Here is a 21,420-nt window from a genome sequence, read left to right as displayed (position 1 = left end):
GGCCCTTTTGTCTTTTGTATACAGGAGGGCTACTGATTTTTTTTTTTTAGTTAATTTTGTATCCAGCCACTTTGCTGAAGGTGTTAGTCAGCTGTAGGAGTTCCCTGGTAGAGTTTTTGGGGTCACTCACGTATACTATCATATCATCTGCAAATAGTGATAATTTGACTTCTTCCTTTTCCATCTGTATCCCCTTGATCTCCTTCAACTGTCTTATTGCTCTAGCAAGGACTTCCAGAACTATGTTGAAGCGATATGGAGAGAGTGGGCAGCCTTGTCTTGTCCCTGATTTCAGTGGGATTGCTTTAAGTTTCTGTCCATTCAGTTTGATGTTGGCTATAGGTTTGCTGTATATTGCCTTTACTATGTTTAGATATGTGCCTTGAATCCCTGATCTCTCCAATACTTTAAACATGAATGGATGTTGGACTTTGTCAAATGCTTTTTCAGCATCTAGGGAGATTATCATGTGGTTTTTTTCTTTCAGTTTGTTAATATGGTGGATCACATTGATGGATTTCTGTATGTTGAACCACCCTGCATACCTGGGTTGAAGCCTACTTGGTCATGGTGGATGATATCTTTGATGTGTTCTTGTATTTGGTTTGCGAGTATTTTGTTGAGTATTTTTGCATCAATGTTCATAAGGGAGATTGGCCTGAAGTTCTCTTTTTTGGTTGGGTCTTTGTGAGGTTTAGGTACCAAGGTGACTGTGGCTTCATAGAATGATTTTGGTAGTGTTCCTTCTGTTTCTATCTTGTGGAATAGTTTGAAGAGAACTAGAGTTAGCTCTTTTTTGAATGTCTGGTAGAATTCTGCGCTGAAACCATCAGGTCCTGGGCTTTTTTTGGATGGGAGACTTTCGATGACAGCTTCTATTTCCTTGGGGGATATAGGACTATTTAATTGATTTACCTGGTCCTGATTTAGCTTTGGTAAGTAGAATCGATCAAGAAAATCGTCCATTTCATTTAAATTTTCAAATTTTGTGGCATATAGACTTTTGAACTAAGTCCTAATTATTGTTTGAATTTCCTCAGTGTCTGTAGTTATGTCCCCCTTTTCATTTCTGATTTTGTTTATTTGGATGGTGTCTCTCTGACATTTAGTTAGCTTGGCTAAAGGTTTGTCTATTTTGTTGATTTTCTCAAAGAACCAGCTCTTGGTTTCATTGATTCCTTGAATTGTTTTATTTGTTTCTAATTGATTGATTTCAGCCCTGAGTTTGATTATTTCCAGCCATCTACTCCTTTTTTGTGTGTCTGCTTTTTCTTTTTCTAGGGTTTTTTAAGTGAGCCATTAAGTTGCTTGAATGCGCTGTCTCGAATTTCTTCTTGAAGGCACTTAGTGCTATGAACTTTCCTCTTAGCACTGCCTTCATTGTGTCCCTCAAGTTTGGGTATGTTGTGTCTTCATTTTCATTGAGTTCTAGGAAGATTTTAATTTCTTTCTTTATTTCTTCCCTGACCCAGCTGTCTTTTAGTAGCAAGTTGTTCATTTTCCATGTATGTGTTGGCTTTTTGCTATTTCTGTTGTTATTGAGGTCCAGCTTTATTCCATGGTGATCAGACAGGATACAAGGGATTATTTCAATCTTCTTGTATCTGTTGAAGCTAGCTTTGTGACCAACTATGTGGTCTATTTTGGAGAAGGCTCCATGAGGTGCTGAGAAGAAGGTAAATTCTTTTGTGTTTGGGTGTAAGGTTCTGTAAATGTCTGTTAGGTCCATTTGATTCATGACCTCTGTTAGAGATATTATTTCTTTGTTTAAGTTCTGTTTAGTTGACTTGTCCTTTGTTGAGAGTGGGGTGTTGAAGTCTACCAGTATTAGTGTGTGGGGATCTATGTATGGTTTAAGTTTTATCAATGTTTCTTTCACAAATGTGGGTGCCCTTGTATTTGGGGCATAGATGTTCAGGATTGTGATGTCTTCGTGGTGGAATTTTCCCTTGATGAGTATGAAGTGTTCTTCCCCATCTCTTTTGATTAATTTTGGTTGAAAGTCTATTTTATCAGATATTAGAATGGCTACTCCTGCTTGCTTCTTGCATCCATTTGCTTGCAAAGCCGTCTTCCATCCCTTTACCTTCAGGTAATGTCTATCTTTGTGACTTAGGTGTGTTTCTTGTATACAACAGATTGCTGGGTTTTGTTTACTCATCCATTCTGTTAGTCTGTGTCTTTTTATTGGAGAAATAAGTCCATTGATATTGAGAGAGATTAATGACCAGTGGCTGTTAAATCCTTTGACTTTGATGTTGGCTGTGGTCATATGTTTGTGTGCTTGGTTGCTTTTTGTTTTACTGTAGTGGGGTTATTTGTTTCCTGTGTTTTCTTGGATGTAGTTAGTTTTCTTGGGTTGTATTTTCCCTTGGGCCTTGGTGCAGGGAATCTTCTTTTTCCTCTATTCTTATTATTCTTAGGTTTTGTCTTTTTATGTTGTCTTGAATTTCTTGGATGGTCTGTGTCAGGAATTTTTTAGATTTAACATTTTCTTTGGCAGATACATCTATTTCTTCCATTGTATCTTCCACACCTGAGATTCTTTCTTTCATTTCTTGTAACCTATTGGTTATGCTAACCTCTGTAGTTTCTTCTTTCTTCCCTAAGTTCTTTCTTTCCACAATTTCTTCCATTTGTGTTTTTTTAAAAATTTTTCCAATTCTATCTTTAGGTCTTGAGCCATTTTGTTGGTTTCCTTCACTTGTCTGACTATATTTTCATGTTTTTCCGTCAATTCCTTCAGCTGTTTGTTTGAATAATCCACTGTTTCTTTTATTTCATTCAGTGATTTAAGCATTTCCTCTTTAAAGGCCACAGACTGTTTGGCTGCCGCTTCCTCTATTTCTTTTCGTATTTTATTTGTTTCCTCTGTTATTTTCTTCTTGAGCATAGATGTTAGGTCATCTCCTTGAATTTCAATTATGCTGGGGTGTCTAGGGCTACTTGTCCCTGGATAACTGGGTTCTGGAGATGCCATATTGCTCTGGCTTTTGTTGGTTGAACTTTTATGCTGTCCTCTACCCATTGGGCTATCTTAGTTGTTTGAAGTTAGTTTTTGGTTGTTCCTGGACTCTTGTAGTGGAGAGAATCCCTTTGGCAAGAAGGTGGTTTTTCCTGAAGGAAGCCTTCTCAGCTTTTTGGGTATACTCACTGGATGGCTGGTGTTTTTCAGGAGCTCAGTTGTGATGGTGATAGGTACTCACGGTCCGTGAGACCTTCCAGGGAATGACTGAGTGACCCATGATCAGACTCGCAACTTTGCTTCCCCGTGGGGTTTTCTTGCGACTGGGACTCCCAGTCTCAGGCACCCTTGTGCCCACCAATCAGACTGGGAAAGTGATCAGGACAGGCAGGCTTGAGGCTCCAGCCCAGAGACCCAAAGCCTGTGTTACCCGAGGATTTCTTCTGGATTCTGGCTGGGTAGCCGAGAGTGGGCCCGACTGATTCCCACACCGTGGGAGCTTCCCCTCACCTGGGAAACACCATTGCTGCAGTTTTAGGGCCCAGAGTTCAGTCTCCTCGTTGCTTCACGGAGAGTGCTGTCCCGCTTCTCAGACACAGTGCTCTCACGGCGCTGCCATCTTGGCTCCCCCCCTTGTTTTATCATTTTCAAAAACCCACTTCACAGACAAGCACACACTTTGTTTTTTGAGGCAGGATCTCTCTCATTGGCCTGGGGCTCATTCATTCTGTCAACCCAACAGACAAGGAAGCCCAATCCTTTATTTCCATATCACTAACACTGGGATTAGAGGTGCACACCACAGTGCCTTGTTTTTTATATGAATTCAGGAGATTGAATCTGGCTCCCCATGCTTATGTAACCAACACTTTACCAACTGAGTTATCCCCAAGCCCCTAGAGTTGCTTTAAATAAAGAATCATCTTTTGAAGAAAGCGAATTTTCAGGAAATGCCAAAATAAATAAAGTACCCAACCCAATATTTAAATGTTGGTGTTAGTGTTCAACAGTTAATTTGTCATGATTAATTCAGCAACAACCATTGTCTAGTTCTTTTTTCCTAGCCTTATTGAAACAGAATTCACAAAATTATAATATGCCTTGTGTATATACAGTATACATGTGGAAAAGGTACCTTTCTCTTCATTAAATACTGGAGAGAGAGAGGGAAGAGGGAGAAGGATAGGGAGGGGGAAAGGGAGAGAGAGAGAGAGAGAGAGAGAGAGAGAGAATATACATGAGCACAGGAGAATTCAGATCCTCTGGAGCTGGTGATGAGATGCTTGACATGGGTGGTTGAATCAAACTCTAGTCCCCTGCAAAGCAGTACATGCTTTAAGTGCTGAACCATCTTTCCAGCCCCTGTCTTAGCAATATTAAGTGTGTAATACATTCTTAAAATCTTCAAAGTGTATAGTTTTCAAGGAAATTCCATAAATCTATAAATAATTTTTGTAATAATAATACAAATAATTTTAAAATAAGTTTATGAAAATTTATAAATAAATATAAATAATTTGGGAATAAATTTATGGGATTTATAAATAAATTTATAAGATACAAATTTCACATACCTCTTTTGTACTAACATAGTTACCTTTTAAAACATGGAATTAATTTGATTCCTTATTTTTTAAACAGGATGGACAAGTGTTTACATTTGGAGGCAATAGCTCTGGACAGCAACATCACAGTCCCAGGAGTAACAGAAGAGGCCCACAACTCGTAGAAGGAATTGGTGGCCATGTTTCACAGATAGAGTGTGGAAGGTATCAGGCCTTTTAAAAAAGTTTGAATGGAAAGTATTATGAGACACCCAAAACCGCATGGCTACACTCTTAATAAAAACTTGTCGTCTTAAAAATTTACTTCTTTAAAATACATTTTAATTTGAAAATTTCATTTCTATTAATAATTATGCAACAAATAATTATTAGAAGTTTACTATAATAGACAACTTTCCTCTGAGTAGAGGGTAGGAGAGAATTAAATAGCAAAGGTGGTAGTATTTGCCTGCTTAAGTTGGTAAGAAAAATTAATCTCATGCATACAGAGCATAATGACTATTAACATATATTCAGGGTTTCAGTTAACCTAATTATGAGGGTATACCTCATAATACCTATTTTGAGTATTTGTGTATGTATCTAACCCAGTACAAAAAAAACCCCAAATTTTTTCCCTTTTTATTATTATTATTATTATTATTATTATTATTATTATTATTTTACACTTTATTCACTTTGTATCCCCCCATAAGCCCCTCCCTCCTCCCCTCCTGATCCCACCCTCCCTCCCCCTTTTTCATGCATGCCCCTCCCCAAGTCCACTGATAGGGTAGGTCCTCCTCTCCTTTCTTCTGATCTTAGTCTATCAGATCACATTCAGAGTGGTTGTATTGTCATCTTCTGTGGCCTGGTAAGACTGCTCTACCCTCAGGGGGAGGTGATCAAAAAGCAGGCCAATCAGATTATGTCAGAGGCAGTCCCTTTCCCATTACTATGTAACCCACTTGGACACTAAACTGCCATGGATTACATCTGCGGAGGGGTTCTAGGTTATCTCCATGCCTGGTACTTGGTTGGAGTATGGGTCTCTGGGAAGACCCCTGTGTTCAAATCTTCTAGTTCTGTTGCTCTCCTTGTGGAAAACGCCAAAATTTTGCATTTAAAACACACAAAATAGAATATGGGATCCTCACATAAATTTACAAAGAGAGGGCTACCTAGTATTTGACTGGGTAAAACAAACAAACAAACAAACAAACAAAAAAACAAACTGCCTATTCAACAAATGATGCTAGTAAAACTTGATATCCACCTGAATAAAAATGAAATTAGATTCATATCTCTCACCTTGCACAAAAATTAATTCAAATTTAGCCTGGAAGATGGCTCTGTGATTAAAATTTTCTCAGCACAAGCCTGAGAGAGAACCAGTGAAGACATCCCCAAGACCTATGTAAATGGTGGGTGGGTATGGCAGTCCACCTGTAATTCCAGCCTTGGAAGGAATCAGGGCTTTCCCAAGAGACTAGTCATATCAGAAGTCTTTGGCCGGGTTCATTAATAGACCTTACTTATTCCGTAATGAATAAGGAATAAAAGTGATAGAAGAAGATTCCTGATATGAGCCTAGGAACCCCATAGGCTCACACATACGTTTGCCCACACTCATGTGGGCATATATATACACACAAACACCATACATACATGTTCACCATATATACACTGGTACATGGAAAAAACAAAACAAAAGAAAAGAAAAAAACAAAACCTCAACTCCAGTGGATTAAAGACCTTATTTTGAAACTTGAAGCCCTGAAAATGCTAGAGGAAGACATTAGGAAAAATCCTTCAAGATGCAGGCACTTTCCAAACAGGACTCCAATAGAAGAGAAATAGCTTCAAGAATTAACAAATTGAATTGCATGAAATTTACAACCTCATACAAGCAAGAAAATCTATCAGCAGAATGAACAGACAGCTTATAAAGGGAGAAAATCCTTGCCAGCTACTTCAGACAAAAGGCTAAGATCTAGAACATATAAAAACCCAAACTGCTAATAAATGTGCCATGAAATGAGCAGATGGTTTTCTCAATAAGCAGCACATGTTAACCGGGAACATTTTAAAACATGTTTAACATCTGTAACATTCAGGAAAATGCATATTGAAAACTAATTTGAGTTTGCACTTCACCCATTTCAGAACAACTGTATTCAAGGAAAAAAGCAGAAGAAATCCTGGCAAGGGTGGGAAAAAGCCAATGCTGGTGGGAGTGTAAACTGGTGCAGCCACCATGGAAACCAGTACAGAGATCTCTGAAACAATTAAAAGTAGAACTACCATTTGACCCAGCTGTGCTTCCCAGGGCATATGCCCAAAAGACTCCAAAAGACATTTGCACACTATTCATAAAAACCAGGAAATGGAATCAGCCTAGATGCCTCTTGATAGATGGACAGATAGGTAATGAAAATGTGATATACATATACAATGAGGTTTTCCTCAGCTATCAAGAAAAATGGAATATGAAAATTTCAGGAAAATGAATAGATCTGGAAATTACTATATTAAGAGAGCTGACTCAGACTCAAGACAAAAGCATGTTTTGTTCCATGCAGATCTTAACTTTTACTGTTTGTATGTATTCGTGTGGGTGAGAGTGTGATAGCTCATGAGAGACTAAAAAGGGAGGAAAGATGTGTGAGGAAGGCGGGCAATGGAACACACGTGACATGAGAGCAGAAAGGATACTACAGGGGTGAAGGGTAAGGGAGGAAAGACACAGAAAGATATGAGCAAACATGGCGAAGAGTGCCAATAAAAACAAGGATTTGACAGCCTCATGACAAAGCTTGATATTTTGTGTGCTGTTTTAAAAATTAAGAAAAAAAAATACATAAAATACATGATATGTAGAACAACTGGTAGAATGCTTGCCTATACCTTACAAACTTAAAGAGTAGATCCCTCGAACTACATATAGTGGGTGTGGTGGCAGTGGTACCAGGTGTGGTGGTGGTTGTAGTGGTGGTGATGATGAACTCAGTGTTTAACCCCAGCAGTAGGGAGGTAAAGGCAGAAGGATCACAAAGTCAAGCTTATCCTTTGCTACATAGAGATATGGTGGCAAGCCTGGTCTATATGAGACTCTGGCTCAAAACAAAACCAAAAAGGCTACATGATAGGAAATATAGTAAATCCCCATCACTAACTCTATCTTTACTAGTAAGTTAATACCACCTCTTTGGGGATGCCACCTCGTACTCTGCAGCACTAATACTTTAATGAGACAGCTGGCTGCATGGTGAAGGTGAATGGCATTTTCTTTTTTCTTGAAAGCTTGAGTGTCTGGTTCTTCGGAACATCGTATTATCATTGTATTGCATTTTATGTTGTAGTTATCACACCATTGCATATGTCTACACCACTGGTCAAGTGGTGTCTTTTGGCTGTGGACCAAGTTACACAAGCAACCCAACTCATCAGAAGGCCCCAGCAGAGAACTCTCACGTTACCTGCCTTCTATCTGCAGAAGGTATGAGTCCTTCTACCAGCTCATGACACCTTCTTTCACAGGATTCCACTGAATGATGATTATGCTGCTTAGTACTTTTATTTTAAACTGCTGAACTTTTTCCTGAATTAGAAACTTCTAAAGATTTAAGAAATACCAAAGAAGATGTCAAATTAGTTAATTATATTAACAATGTGATTTGATATATTTAAACAAATGCATAAGCATGTCAACTCCAATTCATTATGCAAGTGTCTAGACAACTAAAATGTTTATTGAGTGAATAAATAGCATTTGATATGGCCAAAATTACTTGTTTATGCTATTTGTAGTCAAAATTTAGGAGAATATAAATTTTCAACAATGAATAAATTTGACTTAATTATGTATAGATATATTTTTTTCCTATTAAAACTCTGAACACGTATGTCTTACTTTTTTAGATCTTGTGGATATTGAAGTCAAAGACATTTTTGCTGGAGCATACACCAACTTTGTGACAACTCGTCAGGTATTGGTATGTGTAATTTCTTTTAAAACTTTTTTTTTCTCTAGATTTCAGCAATTATTTCTTTTTCTGATGTCAGGAAACTGAAGCCAGAGCCTTGTATATGTTAGGCAAGCATTCTCCCCTGGGCCATACCCACCTTTCCCTAAATTTCAGATTAGCATTTGAGAACATAAATTATTCATGTTTTTATATTTCTTACTAAAATTATGTGTTCCTCTGATAAAAGGAAGACAGTTTACAAGACCTGGTCTCAAACAATGGACAGTGAGCTGGGGATGTGGTTCTCTGGGAGATTACTTGCCTAGCATGCAAAAGTCCTGGATTTGATCCCAAAGTGGGGATGGCAGGAGAAGGAGGGGGGAAATGAGGGGAAGGCTTAAGACAAAGAGAGACAGAGACAGAGAGAGAGAGAGAGAGAGAGAGAGAGAGAGAGAGGAGAGAGAGAGAGAAGATGGGACAGGGAAGATGCTTAAGACAGAGGAGAAGAGGAACAAAATTAGACTATGGGATAAAGTTTGGACAACAGAGGAGAAGTCAAGTAAGAAGACATGAGAAAATGGTTTCTAACATGGGAACTTGGAGGTGGCTTTTCCAGAGAAGCAACAGTGCAGGAAAGTCAAGTCAGATGAGTACAGAGTTTAATTTTTCTTTGGGAGGGAAGATTGTGTTGTTTTAGCAGAGAGCAATAACCTGCCTGAAATGGGTCAGCACAAGAGGAGGAAAGAAAGTTGAAACAAGGATTTTTTTGACAACAGAGACATTTTGACAGGAAAGTAAATTAGAAGATCATCAGAGGGCTTCTTATGAGTGACAGGAGAATGTCCCAGAGTAGGAAAGAGAAAAAAGTCCCATGCTGTATCCATATGAGTCTCTGTGGCTGTGATGCAAGTGTGTGGCCAAAAGCAAACTTGGGATGAAAGGGTTGAATTGGCTTACATCTTATAGTCCATTATGAGGGTAAGTCAGGGTAGGAATGCAAGGCAGGGACCTGGAGGCAGGAACTTGAAGTAAAGACCATGGAGGAACACTGCTTATTATCTTGCTCTGGCTTGTTCTGCTACTTATATAGGCCAACCTCACCTGCATGGGGATAGTATCACCCACAGTAGGCTGGGCCTTCACACATCAGCCATTAATCAAGAACACGCTCTAGAGACAAAAACTACAGGCTAATCTGATAGTCAATTTAGCTAGGATTCCCTAAGCTTTATGTCACCTATTTCATTCTCGAATTTTAATATTTTCTTGTGTTATTACACTTTTAAAAATGCAAACCAAGTAAAATGGCCCCAAGTTAGGAAGCAGAATGTTTAGGCCAGCCCTGATGCCAAAGCTCAACCCACCAAACACCTGCCCAAGAGGGCAGGGCTTTTATTTGTCAGGCACTGTATCGATTGTTAGTCTAGTCAACATGTGTGTACATTTCCCCGGTCATTTGTGTCTTTATCTTCTTCTTTAAAGCATACTAGGTCCGCAAGTGACTCCATGAAAATCCTGCCAGAAATAATCCGAATCAACCAGATACTGGTAAAGAAATGGAGAGCAGCAAAAAAACGGAAAAAGCATGAAGAGGCCAAAAGGTGACCCAGTTTGATGACTTAGAGCCACTTCTGTGTTTCTGAAATCCTGATCACTTTGCCCTAGCTCTAAGAAAAAAGATTTGGCTTTATTGTAATAAAATTTACATTTTGGATGTAGTTCTCTTTTTACTTCTTTTTGGTTAGATCAGTCATTGATGTGTGCAGTAATTAATCTTTTACTTAACGTAAGTAAGAGCTACAGGGAGAATGCATATGCCATGTACCTTTCTAAGTAAGGGAGATATATGAGTGAATCTTAACAGTAAGTTGTACTGCTTTCAGATTTCCATAGTTGACTCACTAGCGTTTCAGAATTTAGGCTTTCAGAGTGATGGCTTTATTCAAATGCAAATGCCTAAAACGTCAACAAGAAAGAGTTGGTGATACATAGTAATATTTAAAAGTAGTATACTCATAATCTAGATATTAATAATGAATCTAGAGCTCTGTTATTTATTCACATATGCAATGAAAGAGGCTTTAGGTATATCTAACTTGCAGCCCACAGGTCATGTCAATTCTAGGCTACCAATAAATACTGCTCAATACATTTGTATATGACAATGACAACATTACTAATGCTGTGACCCTTTAATACAGTTCCTCATATTGTGGTGATCCCCAACCATAAAATTATTTTCATTGTTAATTCATAACCAATTTTGCTACTGTTATGAATCATAATGTAAATATCAGGTATTTCTAAGGGTTTTAGGCCACCCTCATGAAAGAATCACTTGACACCCCCCCCAAAGGGTTGTGGCCCACAGATTGAGAAGGACTGCTATATGACACTATCACCTTGCAATCTCAAAAGGTTGGAAACTGCCCTGTTGTGACGTTGCCCTTCTTATTGTGTTTTCAGAGAAATCAGTTTGATATTTTCATCTTCTACGTGTTTTACTGCAAGCTTTTTGAAGAAAAGGTAAAACTTCAATGGAAATTACCTTTATTTAAAAATACTGGAGGCTGTCTAAAATGAAAATTATAGAACTAGGTTGAGTTTGAATTTTGTCAGCACACAGATTCCAACATAGAGAATCCTCTGGTTGATAAAAGATTCTTTCATTTTATAAACTAACTCCTCCACATTCCTGCGTCTTTTGTTTTAATGGAAGGAATGGTGTTTTATTCAGGCTCTTTATATCTACAGCTAAACATTTGTGCATAAAATATTGCTTTACTATTTTAAAACTAGGAATTTATTTTACAGTTCCTATTGAGTTGGATCAACAAAGAAATGGGATCATGTATGTTTTGTTTTTCATGTGTTGCTACAGAGAAAAATCTAATTTTTTCCTTATTTGGTTTAATGGTAGGCCTGATTCTGAGAGTCAGATAATATATTTGTTTTGGATTTTTGAGACAGACTTTCATGTAGCCCAACTGGCCTTGATCATGCCATGTAGATGAGCAAGACCCTAAACATCTGACCTTCCTGCCCTCATCTCTTAAGTGCTGATGTTACCTAATAGTTTAAATAATTTCTTTAAAGCTCAGTATTTGGGCCTTCTATCCCGCATTTCTGAGAATCTTTCAAGGTGTCACCTAGGTATGTATCAAAGGAGTTGGGGGATGAGCAATGTCAAGGGTTTTAGGCTCTTCTCTGTCTCCTCTGGAGACTGGCACACTATTGATCTGTCTGTTGCTGTTGTATAATTTGTTCTGCTACTTCTTCATGTAGATATGCTTTGTGCTTCTCTTGTGAACTTGCTTCAAGTTGGCTCCAAAGTTTAGAAGATGGTAATGTACATGTTGTGTGTGTTATCACCCCTGGTTTCTAGGTGACACTGCCTTTACTCTTGCTCATTGATTCTTCAAATATCTCAGCAATTTAATTAATTCTTTTTTTTCTTCCATTGCATGTGTCTTAATTAGGGTTTTTATTGTTGTGATGAAACAACAGGACAACAACAAGCAGTTTGGAGAGGAAAGGGGTTGGCTGGTTTATGCTTCCAATTGTTCACCATTAAAGGATGTCAGGACAGGAACTCAGGATGTCAGGAACCTGGAGGCAGGACCTGATACAGAGGCCATGGAGGAGTCCTACTTACTGGCTTGTTTCCCATGAATTGCTTACCCTTCTTTTTTCCCCCGTCTTTCTTAAGGAACTCGGGACCACCAGCCCAGGAGTAGTCCAACCCACAATAGACTGGTCCCTTCCCATTAATCACTAATGAGTGCTCTACAGCCTGATCTTATGAAAACTCTCTGATGACTCTAGCTTATATCATAAAACTAGCCAGCTTAGTGTGAGAGAGATGTTTGTGCATATTCAGGTGAAAGCAACGAAGAATGTTAGGTGTCTCCAATTGCTGTGCAGCTCATATTCCATTTTATTTTTCAAGAAGAAAAAACCACCACTAGAACTGTTGCTGAAGACCATATATATGCGTTGGTTGCATGATATTGAGAAATCAAGTTGGCATTGAGCTGTAAGAATCATCCCTGATGGCTATTTTCATAGTTTTAAAAGGGCAATTTATGCTTCTAGAAAAGAAAGAGAAACAGCTGTGTATCCTACACGCTACAATACCGAACTGCCTTGCAAGGTATGTCCATTTGTGCAGCAGCGCACTACTGTTGATGGCATAACCAGCTCCTCTCCTGATGGGATTTGAGACCCACTCCATAGGAGCAAAACCATCCCTAGTATTGTAAAGCTGGTCAAAAACATATGCTGGGGGATGTCATAGATCCTGTGGAGGAACTGAAACTGTTGCTTTGCTAAAGTGGAGTATCATCAAACTGCTTTTTTGAATATTTATAATTACATTCAGAAACAAATGCTACTGTCAGCCTTAACAGAAGAAGGTTTTGTTTTGCTTTGTTTTTCTCAGTGGTTGGTGGTAAATGCAGAGACTCATGGCTGCACAAAGTCCCTAGAATAAGTGATAAATGAGTGCTCAGTTTTAAAGAAGACATTCATGTCTTTCCTTGTGAGCTCAAGGAACATCAAACAAAGTGGAGCAGAAAAAATAATGTCCAAGGGCTAAAAAGTTCTGAGAAACACCATGTTCTGGGCAAGACACAGCCATTACAACCTTAGATTCCACAGAGCTGTAGGTTTCTGAACTGGTTCTAGATGAGAATGGGTTCATCAACACTCAGGCAGGGAAGGAGGATAGGCTCCAAAAGTTCTGATGAACTATTTGCTGCTGATTAATTCAGGGAGAGTGAGCATCTATGTCTTCAGAGCAACCCCATGGCTGGCCCCACCAGGATAGTTGTAATGGATAGTTACAATCCTATACTCACATGTACATGCCAGGCTACACTGGGTCACTAAACAAAACTAAAAGTCAGGAATTTGGAAAGGGACTGATAGGGCTGAAAGGGGTATTGACAAGGATGAAAGGAGATAAAAGATTATGGGAAAAGAATGTCTGGAATACATCATATAGCTCTATGAAACTGCCAGAGAACAAAATTAAGGAGTAAAAAGGTAGAAATAAAGCAAGCAAACAAGGTTTGTTGAGAAGTGGCCAGATAGTTCCCTACAGCAGTGAAGGGGCTCACAGTTTCCAGCTACTTTAGTTTTTGAGACAAAACATCTCACCGAAGCTCACTCCTTTTAAGTAAGCTTGATGGCCAGCAAGTTCCATGGATATCATCCTCTACCTCCCAACTCAGGCTACATGCACACAGGCACCACTGTTGCCCAGCTTTTCTTGTGGGTGCTTGGGATTTTAATCCATGTCCTCTTGCTTTCGCAAAGGCACACTCACATCCTGAGCTATCTCCCCAACCCAATTTTTTTTTAAAAAACATTTTATTAGCATATATTAGTCATACATAATAAGTTTCAATATACTGTTTCACGCATTGTATATTTTAATCATTTTCCCTTTACTAATTACCTTCTCTTGCCTCCTCATACTCCAACTGATCCTCTTCCTCTACACAAATAGCACCTCTTTTGTCTTAATGGATTTTTTTCATGACCTGTGAGTTTCTTTTTTCTTTCTTTTTTGAAAGATTTATTTTTATTTTATTTGCATGGCAGTGTTTTGCCTGCATGTATGTCTGTGTGAGGGTGTCAGATACCCTGAAACTGGAGTTACAGAGAGTTGTGAACTGCCCTGAGGGTGCTGGGAATCGAATCTGGGTCCTTTGGAAGAGCAGCCAGTGCTCTTAACCCGTTGAGTCATTTCTCCAGACCTGACCAGTGAGTATCATTAGGATTGTTTACAGGGTCATGGGGTACCTTAGCAGTGGCTACAACACTGAAGAAAACAGACTTGTTCTCAGTGTTTTGATTCTTTGCAGTTACCACTGACCACTGTAAAAAAAGAAGATTCTCTGACCAAAACTGACACTGGCACTGTTTTCTAGGCATAGACATAATTATTCAGAAGAAAACTGGATGGGTACATTATGTCCATTTAGTATAACAAGAATAGTAGTTTCCCACTAGGGCCTGTGAGCTAGCTAGCCATAGGCTTTTGACCAGTTCTACAGTATCAGGTGTGATTTCCCTCCTGTGCAGGAACCCTAAAGTCCAATCAGCAAGTGGTTGGTGACCTCTACAGAGGATTTGCCACTGTTGCATCAGGGAGCTCATCTTTCCTGGCCAGTGAGTATTGTTGTATGCAGATCCAAGCAGAGTAAGACTCTTAAGAACAATTCTCTCCAAGTAGCTTTCATGGCACTTTCTGGCAATGTGATGACTATCCAGAGTAAAGAAGCTTCTATCCCAGTCCCAGATTTCTTTTTCTATGTCACGTGATCAAAATGTTGAGTCCCACTGTTTCTTATTAACCAGCCTCATTCTAAGCTTAGGAGCTTGAGGTTCTTAGGAGAACCTCAACAGAATTCTCTAGGAACTAGAGAAGCCCAGGAAAGATAAATGCTATGGCTTCTGTCTGACAGTTCACTAGGAATCATCTTTTCAGTGTCTGCAAAACATCTGGGCATCTGTGCTTGCCCCAGACAAAGGCAGACAAGAAACCGGGACACCATTTCCATTGCCCTCTGCCATCTCTTTCCGACTTCCTCCTTACACTCTGGAAGGGAAAGACTCTACAGGACTTGATGTCCTTCTTCTTCTTCTTCTTCTTCTTCTTCTTCTTCTTCTTCTTCTTCTTCTTCTTCTTCTTCCTCTTCTCCTTCTCCTCCTCCTCCTCCTTCTCCTCCTTCTCTTCCTTCTCCTCCTCCTTCTTTTCCTCCTTCTCCTTCTCCTCCTTCTTCTTCTTCTTCTTCTGAAAAATTTTTGTTGTTAAATCAGGGACAGTTAAGTGAAGTTCTCAAAAATCCCAAAGCTTAATCTGGTTATAATTGTTGATCCAATGGCCACCATTGTAACCATAGTCAGTTCCTCACTCCCTTAGATGCCATCTGTTAGACAAAGAGCAGAAACTTTTTCTTGTCTTAGAGGCTGAAGTGAGGGAAAAGATAGCCACAGCCTTAATCATTGGTAACAAAATGAGACTCTGAGCTGAACAGAAAACTGGAAATAGAATTTTCAGGCCTTTTGATCAGGACAATAAAAATGTCCTGTTACTGCCTTAATGGTATCATAGGAAAAACATTAATATGCCCAAATCCTGTAAAACACAGAACATTTTCCCATTTCTGAAATGGATGTTTTCTAGAAAGTGATATATTGACATTTGGAAAAGAATTCATACCAATAAGTCTCCTTTGCAACCTATCAGAAATAGTGGGGGAATCCAAATAAGAAGCCATGATGTGATAGTGTCGCTTGTTCTGATGTTCTTAAGGTTCTTTCACTTGGCTGGCCTACAATGAATGGGATTGTCCTGAGTTTATGCCTCACAGAATAGCTGCTGAGAAGTGGTGGTACATCTTTAGAAAAATATTTCACATCAAAATTTTCTTCTAAATATACTTACAGTTTTGGTTTTTGAGCCATGTGATGATACACATTTGTAGACTATCTCTTTGCAAATAAAACATGCCAAAATAGTTCAATCAAACTAGGCTTCTGAAAGAATTTGCTCCCAAAGACTTGTTTCTTTCTATGTGTGTAAACTGAAATGATGCAACAGGTTTGGCTGTGTAACAACTGAGTCCATCTTCAGAAGCAGGAGAATTTTATTGTATCACTGACCCATTATTGATTACTGTAGTGATTCTCCAGCAGAAGGCTTAGAATCTTGCTTGTCAGGATATTTTGAAAGCCAATGTATTGTTATGGATTATAAATAAATCTTCCCCCCCCCAAAGGTAGATACTGAATTAACAAGTCTTTAAACTGATTTTGTCTTTCTTAAATCCAAACTTTACCATAGGCTGCGTGTAAATGTTTGTAAATCACTGTACTATTTGACAACTTTTTAAGTGTTAAATATGTATTTCAAATATATTTTTTAAATGACCGGTGTCAGAAGTAGAAACAGTACAGGGCCTGTTGTGCAAGCATGAGTACCTGAGTTTGGATTCTCAACACCCATGTAAGATCTGGGTATGGCTCTTTGTCCATGTGCTTGTGGAGGTGTGTACCCCAGCACTGGAGGAACAGAGGGATAGGTTGATCCTTGGTGGGGAGAGGGCTGCTTGTTATCCAGTCTAGTGGAAAACACAATCATCAGGTTCAGTGAGCAATCCATTAATAAGAAATAAAGTGTAACACAAAACTAACAGATGCTCAAAGTCAAGCTCTAGTCTCTAGTCACATGTTTATACATGTGCAACCCCCACACATGTGTACATATATGTGTTTACAAGTATATACAACTTCTACATATACAACACACACACATTTAAAAGTAAGTAATAGAATTATAATTCTAAGTTATCTAAATTGCTTTCCTCTGTCTTTCCTAGATTAGAGATTTTCAATTTCTTAACCTTTGTTCCCTTATTCAGTGAATTTATTACAAATCACTGATACCAAATGAAGTGTTTCTTAGAATAATAGTCTGCTCTCTTGAATCAAGGCACTAAATTAAAGCTCAGTAATCAAAGTCTGAAAACAGTCATTCTGTTTCATGGGTTCCATTTCTGTTGGTGTTTAGAGAAAACTATCGTTGAGGTCTCAAGGCAGCAGCTTTTGTCAACACTGTGCTTTGACACATAAAATATAAACTGCTGTAAATTACCTCTAGGCTATTAGTCAGCTCCAATAATATAGCAATATTAAATCTGCCTACATTTTGCAAACATCTATAGTGAATAAAGATGTTTATAAGAGCACAATTAATGTTAAGATTAATGTATCTCCTTTTTTAAATTATACTTTATTTGCTTTGTATCCCCCCTCTAGTTCCCTTCCTCCTCCCCCCTTCCTAATCCCTCCCTTACTCCCCCTCCTCCCCCTTCTCCACACACTCCCCTCCCCAAGTCTACTGGTACGGGAGGGTTTCTTTTTCTTCCTTCTGATCCTAGTCTGTTAGGTCTCATCAGGAGTGGCTGCATTGTCTTCCTCTGTGGCCTGGTAAAGCTGCTCCCCCTTCAGGGGGAGGTGATCAAAGAGCAGGCAAATCAGTTCATGTCAGGAGCAGTCCCTGTTCCCATTACTATGGAATCCACTTGGACATTGAACTGCCATGGGTTACATCAGTGCAGGGGTTCTAGGTTATCTCCATGCATGGTACTTGGTTGGAGTATGAGCCTCAGGAAAAGACCCCTGTGCTCAAATTTTTTGGTTTTGTTGCTCTCCTTGTGGACCTCCTGTCCTCTCCAGATCTAACTATTATTTCCCACTTCTTTCATAAGATTCCCTGAATTCTGCCCAAAGTTTGGCCATAAGTCTCAACATCTGCTTTAATAGTCTGCAGGGCAGAGCCTTTCAGAGGCCCTCTGTGGGAGGCTCCTAACTTGTTTCCTGTTTTCTTCTTCTTCTGGTGTCCATCCACTTTGCCTTTCAGAGTGGGGATTGAGCATTTTAGCCAGAGTCCTCCCTCTTAATTAGTACACATTAAATTGGTTAGAAGAAAAAGTGGGGAAGACCCTAGAACTCATTGGTACAGGAGACAACTTCCTGAACAGAACACCAACAGCACAGCCTCTAAGAGCAACAATCAATAAATGGGACCTTGTGAAGCTGAAAAGCTTCTGTAAAGCAAAGGACACAGTCCTCAAAACAAAATGACTGCCTACAGATTGGGAAAGAATCTTCACCAACCCTCTCTCTGACAGAGGGCTAATATCCAGTATATATAAAGAACTAAAGAGGTTGAAAGGCAACAAATTAAGTAATTCAATTAAAAAGTGGGGAACATAGCTAAACAGAGAATTCTCGATAGAGGAATATCAAATGGCAGAGAAACACTTAAAGAAATGCTCAATGTCATTAGCCATCAGGGAAATGCAAATCAAAATCTATCTCCTTTTTTAAAGATTTATTTATTATGTGTATGGAGTTCTGCGTGCATGCACACCTGTAGGCCAGCAGAGATCACCAGATCTCACAATGGATGGTTGTGAGCCACTGTGTGGGTGCTAGGATTTGAAGTCAGGACCACTGGAAGAGCAGCCTATGCTCTTTTTTTTTCTTTTTTATATTAATTACAGTTTATTTACTTTGTATCCCAGCTGTTGCCCCCTCATTCCCTCCCAATCCTACCCTTGCTCCCTCTTTTCCTTCCTGTCCCTCTCTAAATCCACTAATTGGGGAGGTTCTCCTCCCCTTCCATCTGATCCTAGCTTAGTAGGTCTCTTTAGGGCTGGCTACAATGTCCTCTTCTGTGGCCTAGTAAGGCTGCTCCTCCTTGGGGGTGGGGAGGTCAAATAGCCAGCCTTTGAGTTCATGTCTGAGACAGTCCCTGTTTCCCTAACTAGGGAACCAACTTGGATACTGATCTGCAATGGGCTATATCTGGGTAGGGGTTCTAGGTTATATCCATTCATGGTCCTTGGTTGGAGAAACAGTCTCAGAAAAGACCACTGTGCCTAGATATATTTGGTCCTTGTGGAGCTCCTGTCCTCTCCAGGTCATACTAACTCCTCCTACTTTCATATGATTCCTTGTATTCTGCCTAAGGTTTGGTTATGAGTCTCAGCATCTGCTTTGATACACTGCTAGGTAGAGTCTTTCAGAGGCCCTCTATGGTAGGCTCCTGTCCTGTTACTTGTTTTCTCCTATTTCCAATGTCCATCCCATTTGTCTTTCTAAGCGAGGATTGATCATCTTATGCTGGTCCTCTTTCTTGTTTATCTTCTTTAGGTGTATAGATTTTAGTATGTTTATCCTATCTTATAGGTCTAGTACCCACTTATAAGTGAGTATATACCACATGTGTCTTTCTGCTTCTGGGATACCTCACTCAGGATGATATTTTTTAGTTCCCACCATTTGCTTGCAAATTTCATGATTTCCTTGTTTTTAATTGCTGAGTAGTATTCCATTGTGTAAATGTACTACAATTTCTGTATCCATTCCTCAACTGAGGGACATCTGGGTTGTTTCCAGGTTCTGGCTATGACAAATAAAGCTGCTACAAACATGCTTGAACAAATGTCTTTGTTGTGTATTTGAGCTTATTTTGGATATATGCCTCGGAGTGGTGTAGCTGGATCTTGAGAAAGTGCTATCCCTAATTGTCTGAGAAAGTGCCAGATTGATTTCCAAAGTGGTTGTATCAGATTACATTCCCACCAACAATAGAGGAGGCTTCCTCTTTCTTCAGCATGTGTTGTCACTTGAGTTTTTGATCTTAGCCATTCTGATAGGTGTAAGGTGAAATCTCAGGGTCATTTTGATTTGCATTTCCCTGATGGCTAAGGATGTTGAGCATTTCTTTAAGTGTTTCTCTGCTATTCTGTATTCCTCTACAGAGAATTCTGTTTAGCTCTGTAACCCATTTTTTAATTGGATTGCTTGATTTGTTGCTTTTTAACTTCTTGAGTTCTTTATATATTCTGGATATCAGCCCTCTGTCAGATATAGGGTTGGTGAAAATCCTATCTCAGTTTGTAGGTTGTCATTTTGTTCTTATGACAGTATCTTTTGCTTTACAGAAGCTTTTCAGTTTCATGAGGTCCCATTTATTGATTGTTGATCTTAGAGCCTGTGCCGTTGGTGTTCTGGTAAGGAAGTTGTCTCTTGTGCCAATGAGTTCCAGGCTCTTCCCACTTTTTCTTCTAACTGATTTAGTGTGTCTGGTTTTATGCTGAGGTCTTTGAGCCACTTGGATTTTAGTTTTGTGCAGGGTGATAAATATAAATCTATTTTCATTTTTCTGCATGTAGACATCCAGTTGGACCAGCAATATTTGTTGAAGATGCTGTCTTTTATTCATTGAATGGGTTTGGCTTCTTTGTCAAAAATCAAGCATTCATAGGTGTATGGGTTTATTGCTGGGTCTTCTATTTGGTTCCATTGATCCACCATTCTGTTTCTATGCCAGTACCATGCAGGTTTTATTACTATTGCTCTGTAGTACAGATTGAAATTAGGGATGGAGATGCCTCCAGATGATCTGTTGTTGTACAGGATTGTTTTGAAAATTCTGGGTTTTTTTTTTCTCTCCATATAAAGAAGAGAATTTTTCTCTCAAGATCTATAAAGAATTGTATTGGTATTTTGATGGGAATTGCATTGAATCTGTAGATTGCTTTTGGCAGAATAGCCATTTTCACTATGTTAATCCTACTGATCCATGAGCATGGAAGATCTTTTCATCTTCTGATATCTTCTTCAATTTCTTTCTTCAGAGACTTGAAGTTTTTCTCAAACAGGTCTTTCACATGCTTGATTAGAGTCACGCAAGGTACTTTATGTTATTAGTGACTACTGTAAAGGGTGTTGTTTTCCTCATTTCTTTCTCGGCCCTTTTGTCTTTGGTATACAGGAGGGCTTCTGATTTTTTTTTTTTAAGTTAATTTTGTATCCTGACACTTTGCTGAAGGTGTTTATCAGCTGAAGGACTTCTGTGGTTGAATTTTTGGAGTCGCTCATGTATACTATCATATTATCTGCGAATAGTGAAACTTTGACCTCTTCCATTCCTATTTGTATCCCCTTGTTCTCCTTTAATTGTCTTATTGCTCTAGGTAGGACTTCAAGTACTATGTTGAAGAGATATGGAGAGAGTTGGCAGCCTTGCCTTGTCCTTGATTTCAGTGTGATTGATTTAATTTTCTCTCCATTTAGTTGATGTTGGCTATAGGTTCGCTATATATTGCCTTTACTATGTTTAGGTAAGTGCTTTGTATCCCTGATCTCTCCAAGACTTTAAAAATGAATGGATGTTGGATTTTGTGAAATGCTTTTTAAGCATCTAAGGAGATGATAATTTGGTTTTTCTCCTTCAGTTTGTTTATATGGTTGATTACATTGATGGATTTCTGTATATTGAACCACCCTTGCATGCCTAGGATGAAGCCTACTTGGTCATGGTAGATGATATCTTTGATGTGTTCTTGGATTCGGTTTG

The 21,420-nt window shown here is 39.0% G+C and overlaps 1 protein-coding gene across 5 annotated transcripts in view; it reads left to right on the top strand.

The window, feature by feature from the left end:
* The window catches only part of Herc6 (HECT and RLD domain containing E3 ubiquitin protein ligase family member 6), a 104,743-nt gene that overhangs the window by 15,592 nt on the left and 67,731 nt on the right, over positions 1-21,420 (top strand). For all 5 annotated transcript variants that reach the window (XM_060374155.1, XM_060374152.1, XM_060374154.1 and 2 more), the window contains 5 exons: positions 4,607-4,734; positions 7,872-8,008; positions 8,431-8,504; positions 9,960-10,078; positions 10,944-11,003. In XM_060374155.1, coding sequence (XP_060230138.1) covers positions 4,607-4,734; positions 7,872-8,008; positions 8,431-8,504; positions 9,960-10,078; positions 10,944-11,003 — 518 coding nt within the window. The remainder of the gene's footprint in view (positions 1-4,606; positions 4,735-7,871; positions 8,009-8,430; positions 8,505-9,959; positions 10,079-10,943; positions 11,004-21,420) is intronic.

The sequence above is a fragment of the Meriones unguiculatus genome, chromosome 21, assembly GCF_030254825.1.
Source record: "Meriones unguiculatus strain TT.TT164.6M chromosome 21, Bangor_MerUng_6.1, whole genome shotgun sequence".
NCBI lineage: Eukaryota > Metazoa > Chordata > Mammalia > Rodentia > Muridae > Meriones > Meriones unguiculatus.
Note: the sequence above shows the minus strand (reverse complement) of the source record. Positions and strands in the feature narration are given on the sequence as shown.